The 12324-nt window shown below is 29.9% G+C and overlaps 1 protein-coding gene across 1 annotated transcript; it reads right to left on the bottom strand.

The window, feature by feature from the left end:
- Positions 1-2514: 2514 nt before the first annotated feature.
- LOC115987485 (serine carboxypeptidase-like 40) lies at positions 2515-11525 on the bottom strand. The gene is made up of 7 exons (XM_031111045.1): positions 10998-11525; positions 6546-6653; positions 6146-6420; positions 4537-4797; positions 3860-4071; positions 2862-2970; positions 2515-2742 (listed from the first exon to the last, which is right to left on the bottom strand). Exons 1-7 carry the CDS (start codon positions 11368-11370, stop codon positions 2584-2586), a joined length of 1497 nt encoding a protein of 498 aa, XP_030966905.1. The 5' UTR covers positions 11371-11525; the 3' UTR covers positions 2515-2583.
- Positions 11526-12324: the final 799 nt, after the last annotated feature.

Genomic DNA, 12324 nt, shown 5'->3' with positions numbered 1-12324 from the left:
AATACAAAAAATACAAGTGTGTGTACATATATATATATATATAGATACATACATGTATTGTTTAACATTGAAAGAACTTGTTTTTAACTCACTCAACTTGTGACCTAAAGAGTGTTTGAGAGATTGTTTGAAATTACAAAAATTCTTTCCAATAAGATTCCTTGGATTGTATAAACACTTCATTTTGTATCTCTTATGACTTGAGCCCTCGTTCAGTCGTTCCCCAATGACGATACCACTAGAAAGGTTTAGGGCTGATCTAAGGTCTAGCCAAAAGAACTCTTTAGTTGAAAGATGTTTTGGAAAAGAAAAACCTTGCATGAATCTTAAGCATGCGTACATAGCTTCGAGCATGAATACATAGCCTTGCACATGCGTGCACTTTAGGGTTTCAAAAAGTCATGTAAGGAAAGTTTTTGATGGAAAATGTGGTAGAGCTAATCCCACATCACTTAGGAAGACCCCTACCCCTCCTCTTTGAACACTATGAAAGGCCTCATGGTCCTTTTTCCAAAACACGCTAAATCCACTCCAAAAAAAGTAATTTAAGAGAGGTTTTTTACTTCAAAAAACGTCTTAAAGTAAAGTTTCTTGGCTAAGACCTATTTTGGTTCTTATCCCTCTAGTCAAACTTACTAACTCATTGGGTATTTTGTTTTGTAAATTGACCGAGGGGAATGGTCAAAATCAAGCCTCAAGAGCTCGTACTTGAGGTAAGGGTCTAACTTAATTTCTTTTATTTTATTGTTTTTTTTTCTTGTTTCCATTGTTTTGATTATCCTCTATATAGTTTAGGTTTATTGCTTTGTAGATTAGAAGCATGCTTGGACAAGAACATGCATATGCATGCTTCTACATGCGCATGCATGTTTAACCGAGAAACCTAGAATTGTTTGTTCTTTTACTTTCTTTTTATTTTATTAGTTTAAATGCATGTTTTAGGTCGGTATAGTTTAGTTTATGTTTTTTTAGGTTAGTATGTAGTAGCATAACACATTTTACATGCTTTGATTATTAGATTAAGAACTAGGGTTAATATACTTGTGTGAACAATTGAACATACGTTTGAACATGGACATACATTAATGTATATGTGTTGTGGTGTTGTGAAACAGTGAGATAAGTGAATGTAAGTCATGCATTATGACATGGACATGCATATATGCAATGAATGCGATGTGCTTGATGAACATATGATGCCTTGCTATGTGCAATGCTTGGATGATGAACATGATTGATACTCCATGCCTACGGCCCTTGAATGTTGTAATGATATGCTTGCTGCCCTTATGCTACATGATGCCATTTAATATCTTATTCCATGAGATAAAGAATGAAATGGCTAGACGAAGGGTAGGACGTGTAACATGCGTAGATGAATGTTAGATTATGATTGTGGATGAGATGATGATATGTCCATTTAGATGAATTTTAGGACATGATGAGATACATACGTCAACGTTGATAATGATGCAACGAGTTGATATGTCTATAAAATGCCATATGATATGCTATTGTAGATAAATGCTAGGTTGTTTACTAGATGCATGTTTAAAAAAAATTATTAGAAAATTAAATATTGCACCCAAAAAAAAAAAAAAAAGTACCATTGCCAACATGGACATGTTTGTTAGTTTGATACATGAATGATTAAACGGTTAAAGTAAAAAAACAAAAATCACTTTCATGGTCATTGTGCTTCTTTCTCTTTTGTCCTAGAAATCAGTGGCAGCGCCAAAGAGCTCCCACAGAAACAAAGGCAACAATAGGACCCACACCCAATTCTAGAAACGACAGGTCGCAATGGAAGAAGAGAAAGACAATCCAGTCCCTTAATAATGAGAAACACTGTGGAGAGGAATTTAGAACTCTTTTAAGTTCAAGAAAGTTTGGCTTTTAGATTTACTCTTGTATGTGAGCCTTTCACCCTCTTTTGTAACAATAGTTGGTTTATATAGAGAAAAATATTGGTTAAATAAAGTATCACATCAAGTGAATTTATTGTTTAAACAATTTCCAGCCAAGTGAATTAATTTTTGGTTAATTAAACACTTAGAGATAGCAAAATTGTAGCAACTTCAAATGATCACATCTCACTCATTTCAAATCTGAATTGAGTCCAATTTTTATCAATTTTAAAGCCTCAAATATTTATCTTACAATGAAACAACAAGTTTCACTCGTAAATTATTTATATATAAGATAATATATATAAGTAAAAGATCACCAACTCATCATTTTTGAACAAATCCAACCTTTGTCGTCTTTGAGTAGCTTCTAGCCCAGACTCAACCCTAAAACAGTTTAATTAATACAACCTAATTCTGATATGTTCTACACCAGGGTTCACCAACACATTTATGAACCCTAACAGTGATATAATTGTTGGAACAAAAGTGGACCACATATTAAATAATTGAAAAGTAAAAACAAGTTGGGCTTTTGCTCAAAATAGAAACATGCTATTAACTTTTTATTAGGTAAAAGCAGATGATCAAAAGAAACATAGTTGAAACTACAAAGGCAAAGGAACCAACTTAGCTAGAGCCTATGTAGACTTATGAAATGTAGATAAAAATGAAATTAATTATGTCTGCTAATATCAGGAAGTGGTTTGCCTTCAAGGAAGTGTTTGATCAAAGAAAATGCTCTCGCGGGCTGGTAGCTCGGCACTTGATGTCCTGCTTCTCTTACTGTCGCAAATGTTAGGTCTCCCTCATACACTTGTGTATAGCCACCAACCTGTGAAAACAACAAAAAAAGTTATCTTCACTGTTGAATAAAGGATGTTAGAATATTTTGAGCTTTTTGAAGCAAAAACATGTATTGAAATTTTCAAGATAAACAGAACTATGCAATACCTGATCTTTAGTGAGGAACCAAGGATGCCATGCAGTCTTTATAGGAAGCTTCATTTTGTTTATAGAGTATTTTGTTGATGTAACAGGAACCCTTCCATCAATATCACCACTGCATTTCATCCAATAAAGACTCATTTGAGATTTGTATATATACTTTGATTATCATATATTGATCAGAATATATAAGGATGCCAAGATATGATCCACAAGTATTAAACAAGAGGTAAAAAGTCAGTGAAATAATCAATAACTTCTTTGCCTTTAACATGTTAACGTGTGGTAAGCACTGAGACATCCTAGAAATTAAGGTTAACTCTTCAAAACTCGTGATTTTGAAGTTAAGATGACTTGTATCTGGGATTTGATTTCCTCTATATATTGTAGTTTGTGGTCCGTAACCATTTTATAACCAATTAAACCCCAAGTAATAGTGATTAAGACCTATTGGTTTCAAAATTTTTTTTTCTTTTAATCTGAAATAAAAATTCTGTAAAGTTTCATTTGAAAACTTAAATCTCGATCTTTGCCCCCTCCTTTAGGTCTCTTTATTTTGGAATTTTTTTTCTCTAGAATAAAGAGACTCAAAGGAGCTAGATAAGTTTGTGCTAATTTCGCAAATGAAAGATGTTAATTTTTTCCATTAAGGTGGAGTACTGATCTTAGTAAAGATGAACTATGTAATTATTTATAAACCAATTAGCAATAATAACAATAATGCTAAATTACAAATCACAATGATCTAACTTTGACCTGTTTTCACTTCAGTTCTTCAAGTTTTTTTTTTCTCCAAACATTTAACATTAATTTGTTTTTCATTTAGTCATCTTGTCTAATTCCATCAAACATCATCATCAGTTTTAATAATTTTTTCGCTTTCCAATACGACTTCATTTTGGTGGACATAATTAATTAGAGAGAGTAACAACAACAAAAAATAAAGGTTAATTCCTAATTGTGTCAATATAGAACAACGAAAGATATGACAATAATATTTTTACCTGAAAATCCACACTCGAATGCCATTGGCCATGAGCTCCTGCAAATGGGGAATGATGGTTGATGGACTATCAACCCATTTTTGTATGACATTACTACATGGTTCCCAGTCATGTGTGAGTCTAGTAACATTGGCATGTAGGGCTTCTTGAACTTCAGGCCTATTCATATAAGCGTATACATAGTACTCGCTGCATGGATCAAATTTAAATATCTGCACCACAAAATAACAGAACAATGTAAGTTACATTTTTAGGAGCAAAAAGTCATAATATGATATATTATAAATGACATCTCTTTTTAAATAATGAGCGTGTTAAAAATGCATTTTTAAAAATCAAAAGGTTGTTACAACTCCACATAACCTTTTTATAAACGTTCATTTTAAACCCAAAACGCCATTTCCCAAACTTATACAAACGCACCCAAGTTTTTTAGACTGATGCAACATGAATGATGCGTGTAATAACTTCTAAAGCTAAAAGCACATTTGTTCGTTAAAAATTTAAGAACCATTGGATCTTAATTAGAAGCATGTATGCAATGAAGGAAATTAGAAAAAAAAAATTACAAAACTTTTTAAGAAATTGGATTCCTTAATTTCCTAACCACTTGCACATTTTCCCTCTTGTTCTATTCTTTCTCGTTTCAAACTCACTAGAAAACTTTATCAACTTACAGATGTTTTCTTGGGTTGAGCTGTGAGATTGGAAGAGAAGCACAAGGGAGCATAAATGTTATAGATATTGATGTAGGAAATATCTTTCGACGCTGCTTCACTGGCCGCAATGCACTCATGAGACTGAGTGGAGGCATTGGATGAGAAGTTGCAATATTTTTGTAATTGATACACATCTTGGTCTGAAACGATTGCATGGGTCTCAAGGTAATCAAGCATTCCTTGCGTATCTGTTTCATCGTTGATGACTGCATTTCCAATCTGCATTATGAAAACAAAAACATTAAGATATTTGTTTTGTAATTCTATAATTACGATGGAAGAAAGTTTTGAACCCTAAATACATGTTTCTATTAGAGACGTCAAAGATGTTAACTAGTTAAACTTCAAAATAATTCTAGGCTAACCAAGAAACTAATTTTAAAATTATAATACTTATTATATATAAGTAGTTTTAGAATTATGTCACTTGCACTACAACTATTTCAAGCCTCTTGAACCGAGAACCTTACCTTTACCTTCATCTCTTCGTTGCTTCACCATTATTGCTTTAAAAATAAAAAATTAATTTTTATTTTTAATTTTATTATTATTATTTTTTTTAACAATTCGATAGTTGGGAGAATTTGAATCATGGATACTTCTATGTAAATTAAACACCAGCCGCCCACACATTTTAACCTTTAATTTGTATAATTAAATCATCTATAATTTTCATTTGATAGTATTTATATCTTATAACTTTTTTAAGAAATTTCTTTTACAAATGGTAAAAGTTGTAACTTAAGAAATCATGGAATCAAAGTGACTTAAATCTCTTATCTCTACATGTGTAATGAGAATATCCTTATTCCTATGATTAATCAGTCTAGCAAATCAACATTTTACTTCTAAAAAACGATATCAATATTCTCATATTTTATTATTAAAAACCTTATAACTTAACTAGTTGGTACCTTCTAGATGTTTGGTGTTTTTAACGAAAATATTCTAAGTTTAAATCTCTTCTATCTTATTCTAACTATCGAATTATCAACAACCCCAAAAAAAAAAAATACTCATTTTATCCATATGTGAATATATCTGCAGTCCGCTGTGTTTTACAAATTGGCTTCAAAAACAATTTGGAGTTTAAAAACATCTCAATGATCTTGAATAATGAATATCAGATTTTAAAATTGAAAAAAATAAATAAAAAATAAAAACTCACAAACCAAACAAACTTTATAAAATTTATAAACTGTTTTTTGTTTATTTAAGCTTCTACCAAACAGTTTTTCAATAAATAATTGCACTCTAGAACGTCAATTCACCTTGTAAATCATTTTAAAGTTTATAAGTCATGTGATCACCAAAACGAAGTATGTTGTTAATTACAGTCTAATATACTAAGGATGTCTTCCTTCACCATCATGATAATATTTTAGAATGGAAAGACTAACAAGTAGTATATCATCTAAGTTTCAGTAAATTCTTCATTTCGAAAAGCTTAAAGATATATAAACGCTTGTTGTGTGACATCTAACTAATTGTTTCTCATAGACTATTATCTAATTTACAATTTTATATGTGTGTGTTTTGAGAGAGAGAGACAGAGACAGAGAGATACAATGATTCCTTTGAGGTTGATAATGGTCTTGTTAGCTTTCTTATTATGGAAGAGAATAGTATGAGCAAGTTGAGGAACATAATGCCCGGCATAGCTTTCTCCAGCAACATAAAAATCACGATTCTTGTACTCAGGAAATCTTTTCAGCCAATTCAACAAAAACACATAATTATCTCCTGCAGTTCTTCTATCCCCATTTTTACTATAATCCAATGTTGTGTTGGAATACGAAAATCCTACCCCGGCAGGAGATTCAAGGAACAAAACATTTGCGGCTGAAAAGAAAATTCAAATAAATAAATATTGAAAATCTGTTTTTGGAAAATAATGAGAATGACATTATTAAATTTTGAAAAAAATAATAACCATAAAATAAATGTTATGAGATATATAGCTATACCATTATTCCATGAAAATTTGTTGTCGTAAAGTGTTTTGCCATCACTGTGCACACGAAATGGTCCGAGCTCTTGCATTGCTCCATAAGCAAGAGATGAACAACCAGGACCTATGGAGAAATTAAGCAAGAATAATAATCATCAAATAAGACCATATTATAACTAGGTGGCAGATACTTAAGATGTAGATAACATTTCTTCTCTGTTGACAAATATTATATCGAGTTATAGTATTTAAATTTTACACTTTTATTTTCTATTTATATGGTATATATGCCAGTGCCTTTAACATCAAAATATAAATGCTAAAGTAATTTGTAATTCCTGTTAGGTTTTAAAAGTTTAGAACAATTCACAAATCGAGAGCACAAACTTGTCTAAACATAGATTCCTAAGTCTATAGGTTTATATATATTAGACAATACTCAAAGTGCTGCCCAACAACTTATTAAGCCCATTTAGTGATTAATGTTTCAGATCTAAGTCTTCTAGTATTTAAAGGAAACCCTAATTAAGTCACGTTTTATTATGACTTTGGAGGTACTCTTTTGAGACCTTAAAGTTTCTGTGCCTTCTCATTTTAAAATCACTACCTGAATTCCATCTACACATTATTAGAACCAGTAGATTTAAAGTTGCTGCTACAAAATCATGCATAGCTAACGATTTAAAGCTTTGAGTGAGATCTCAGAGTCACAAATGTGGGTGTTTGTGTGCGACAAATTCAAATAAAAGAGTCCGTAGATTTGGAGCTGCATATAATTGTGTGAATAAGTACTATAAGAGGTAGCTTTAGATTTAGGGAAAAATCTATTGTAAAATTTTCATTCTATCATAGCGAATTTGTTGCTTTGATTATAGATTAGGTTAAATCCTCCCTAGGTTTTTTACCTTGAAACTGTTGGTTTCATTGCTTTCCCTAGGTCATTACATTGCTTGCCTTCTTTACTTTTCCGCACTAAGTAATATGACTGTATGTGTATAACCTAGATTTAAATAATAAACATAAGTATCAACTTGGTTAAATAATTAGGTTAAACAATCTGAGTATACATACATACATATATATATATATATATATATATATATATTGTTTTAAGTATTAATCATAGGCTTCTTTAGGAACAATTGACTATAGTTCAAAGTAGAAGTTTTTTGGGGTAGCAATGCTTTTTATACGACTGCGGCTGCAAGATTTTTTTTTTCTTAGGGTTCAATAAAAAAAAGGAATCTTGAGTAAGAGATGAATTTTGTGGTTTACATGATTTTATTCAAATTCTTTCATAGTACTAATAAGATAATAAAAGATAAATTATAAGTTCATTTGGTATATTGTTTTTCATATAATGAACATACTAATTATGATTGCTAAGACTAAATCATGGAAATAATCTATAGTTTTTAAATACAATACAATTGTATACCCCTGGCATGATGATCACTTCATACGTTCAAGTTCTTTTTGGGGTGGGGGACAAGGGCCAATGTTCAAGTTTTTAGGATAGAGTTTCACACATATATACACTTAGATTAGGTTAGAGTGAGATTTCCATATCATATTAAAAAAATAAAAAAGCTAAAAATATATTAATTATTGTTTTATATATATATATATATATATATATTAATTATTGTTGTTAAGTGAACTTTAATTATTTCTCAAAAAAAAAAAAATGTTGACTTTTAATTATTATTAATTAGAATATTTTTATCAATTAGTTTTTTTCTTTACTTTGTCCAATTCCTTTATTTAACAATTGAACCCATCTTTGACAGCTTACTATAGGTTTTATAATTCTATTAAGAAAATTTTTGTTGTGTTAATATTTGTTTTTGTCTTTGCTCAATCACTCCTTTGTTCCACACCCCTTGGCTAATTTTTTATTTTATTTTCTTTTTTTAGAATCATCTATTGTCTAATTTTTTAATTGTCTTTTAAAGTTAACATTCACTAAATACTAATTGACTAATTGACCGAGGCCCTAATCCCCACTTAATAAATAACAAATTAAAAAAATTAAAATCAACCACTCCACTCACATATTCAATCAAAAGTATAAATTAATTGTAACTTTATTTAATAATTCAACTCAACTTCAACAACTATTGGTCTTTGTAATTCTATCAAGAAAATTTTTGTTTTGCTAACTTTTGTTTTTGTCTTCTCTCAATCACTCTCCTGTCGCACGCCACTTGTTTAATCTTTTATTTTTTTTCTTAGAATAATCTACTGTCTAATTGTTTAATTGTCTTTTAATGTTAACATTTACTAAATACTGATTGACTGACTAGCCCATGCCCTAATCCCCACTTAACAAATAACAAATTAAAAACACATTCAAATTCAACCACTCCACTTGCAGATTCAATCAAAAGTATAAATTAATTGCAACTTTATTTAACAATTCAACTCAACTTTGACACTCTTGGTCTTTGTAATTCTATTAAAAAAAATTTGTTGTGTTAACTTTTGTTTATGTTTTCAACTAATCACTCCCTTGTCCCACACCCCTTATCTTATTTTTATTATTATTATTATTTTTTTTTAAGAATCATCCATTTTTTAATTGTCTTTTATTGTCAACATTTAATGACTACTAAATGACTGACTAGTCCATGCCTCAATCCCCTTTTAACAAATAACAAATTAAAAACACATTCAAATTTAGCCACTCCACATGCAGATTCAATCAAAAGTATAAATTAATTGTAACTTTATTAAACAATAAAACTCAACTTTGACAACTATTGGTCTTTGTAATTCTAATAAGCAAATTTTTGTTGTGTTAACATTTCTTTTTATCTTGAATGAATCACTCCCTTGTCCCACACCCCTTGTCTATGTTGTTTTTAGAATCATGCATTGTCTAATTATTTAATTGTCATTTATTGTTAACATTTACTAAATACTAATTGACTGACTGGCCCATGCTCCAATCTCCACTTAACAAATAACAAATTAAAACACATTTAAAATTAGCCACTCAACTCGATCGTTGATTGGATCAAAAGTATAAATTAGTTGTAATGTTATTCAACAATTCAACTCAACTTTGACAACTATTGGCCTTTGACATTATATTAAGAAAGTTGTTGTTGTGTTAACAGTTGTTTTTGTCTTCACTCAATGACTCCCTTGTCCTATGCCCCTTGTCTAATTTTTTTTTTTTTTAATTTTTTTAAGAATCATCCATTGTCTAATTGTTTAATTGTCTTTTAGTGTTAATATTTAATAACTATTGATTGACTGATTGCTCCATGCCCCAATCCTCACCTAACAAATAACAAATTAAAAACACTTTCAAATTTAGTCACTCCACTCGCAGATTCGATGAATAGTATAAATTAATATTAACTTTATTTAACAATTCAACTCTCAACTTTGACAACTACTGGTCTTTGTAATTCTATTAAGAAAATTTTTGTTGTGTTAACTTTTGTTTTTGTCTTCACTAGTTACTCCTCTATCCCACGCCCCCGTCAAATTTTTTTATCTTTTTTTCTTAGAATTAGCCATTGTCTAATTTTTCAATTGTTTTTTATTGTTAACATATACTGACAACTAATTAATTGACTGTCCCATACCCTAATCCCCACTTAACATATAACAAACTAAAAACACATTCAAACTCAACCACTCCACTCACAATTCGATCAAAAGTATAAATTAATTGTAACTTTATTTAACAATTCAGCTTAACTTTGACAACTATTAGTCTTTGTAATTCTGTTAAGAAAATTTTTGTTGTGTTAACATTTATTTTTGTCTTCACTCAATCACTCCCCTGTCCTACGCCCCTTGTCTAATTTTTTATTTTTTTTAGAATCATCCCTTATCTAATTGTTTAATTGTTTTTTTAGTGTTAATATTTACTAATTACTGATTGACTGACTAGTCTATGCCCCAATCCCCACTTAACAAATAACAAATACATTCAAATTCAACCACTCCACTCATAAATTCGATCAGAAACTTTATTTGCATTATTAGATTGTTAAAGGGATCATATTTAAGATTATTTCAGTTGCTTTGAACTTAAAAAAAAAAAAAAAAAAGATTTAGGGCCTCAAGACGTTCAAATTTTTATTATTTTTATTATTTTAGGGCAGAGTTAGCTTTGGTCTAGGGGTTCAACCGCCAAGACCCCCCTAGGCCCCTATACCAAAGCTAACGCTGCCCTGTTTTTGTGAGGGAAAAAAAAAAAAATGCTATCTTTTTTCTTTTTTTTCCTTATCGGTTATCCCTCACTGTCTATCTCTAAAACTTAAAAAGAAACAAATTAATAAAAAGAAAAGGCACTAAACACATAAACAAAGAAGAAAACGAAAAAGAAAAAGAAAAAATTATTTATACATGTGTTTCCACTAGTTGATAGTGACATTAACTTTTTATCAAAAAAAAAATAGTGACATTAACTGGAGACTGAGATAAGATCAAGTATAGTACTGAATACCTCCATTAAGCCAAAGAAGAAGAGGCAATGAATCCTTAGAATGGTGAGCTTCAACAAAGTAATAATAAAGTGCACGACCAGCTAATTTATCCACCGTGACATAGCCACCATATTGAGAGAAATTCACTTGTTCTTGTCCAGGCAATCTCTCAATCCTATCTCTCTCCTTCAACCCCTCCTGAGGATGAACATTAGTTTCATTGAAACTGTTGAGTGCCTCGAAAAAACTCGTGTCGAAGCCAGAAATTTTCTTCAATATGGAATTGTGAAGATAGGCTAGAGTTTGTTCTTGCATTTTTTCATGAGTTTGAGACACGAAGCATGAAAGAATGAGCAAGGATAGAAGAATCCAACAAAAAGGTTTACTTTCCATTGTGTTTGTTTCTCTCCACTTAGACACGTACGAGACACAAACATAAGGAAGAGATTAAAGGAAAAAGATAATGGATTTGGATCTTAAACTATAGTTGTTTATATACTGTAGTAGTAGAAGAAAGATGATTCCAAATGTGTACGTTTCAACTTTTAGGATGAGTTTCTACCAAAAAAACTTTTAGGATGAGTTAATAACCGCCATTCTCATCCTATAGATCGATGTTAGTCATTAGTCAAAGATGCCTAGGAAGTAAAAAACAAAAAACAAAAAGGTTAGTAGAATATGTTTTGTTATATATGTACTACCAATAATGATATAATATATACTAATACTAATATTATAATTAATCGTGGGTAAGAATTTTCTACTGTCCGAGTATTAGGGTTCGAATTAGATATAAATTAAGAATATATTTATTTATTATAATTGAAATAGAACAAAATAGATAGCAATTTTTAGAAAAATAAAAATAAGTTTAATCATGTTCGAAATCACATCACGTGCAACCAAGTTTTATCAAAACCCAAAACTTTAGGTTTTTAATAATAAATTTTCTTATAAAATTCTTAAAACATGCATCAATAATAATTTCATTTAGACCAAAGCACGCGCATAAAAAGAGCTACATAGCATGTGCACGAGTATAAAATCTGACTTTATGGCTGAAAAAAAAAAAGTTATGGCAGAATATCAAAATAATTTAAATTAAAAAATATTTTTAAATTAAAAAAAAATAATAATAATAAACTCTTAATCGGAACAACATTTTTTTGACTTCTTGAAATTTTGACAATATATTTCACTTAGAGAAAATTATGCAAATAATTTAATGTGGCCCAATGGTGCATGCAAAAATTAATTAAAAATCATATGTAAATTGAATTGAATATTTCAATAATATAATTAAAAGTGAACAATAAAATAAATAGCAAAATCTAAGAAAAAAAAAAC

This window comes from Quercus lobata, chromosome 4 (genome assembly GCF_001633185.2).
Source record: "Quercus lobata isolate SW786 chromosome 4, ValleyOak3.0 Primary Assembly, whole genome shotgun sequence".
Lineage (NCBI taxonomy): Eukaryota > Viridiplantae > Streptophyta > Magnoliopsida > Fagales > Fagaceae > Quercus > Quercus lobata.
The sequence above is the reverse complement of the archived record's forward strand: the minus strand, read 5'-3'. Positions and strand labels throughout refer to the sequence as shown.

Coding starts and splice junctions, on each gene's coding strand:
- LOC115987485 (XM_031111045.1), bottom strand. CDS start 11,370: ATGGAAAGTAAACCTTTTTGTTGGATTCTTCTATCCTTGCTCATTCTT. Junction 6,654..10,997: donor TCTTCTTTGGCTTAATGGAG/GTATTCAGTACT, acceptor ATTTCTCCATAG/GTCCTGGTTGTTCATCTCTT. Junction 2,743..2,861: donor GGTTCCTCACTAAAGATCAG/GTATTGCATAGT, acceptor TTGTTTTCACAG/GTTGGTGGCTATACACAAGT.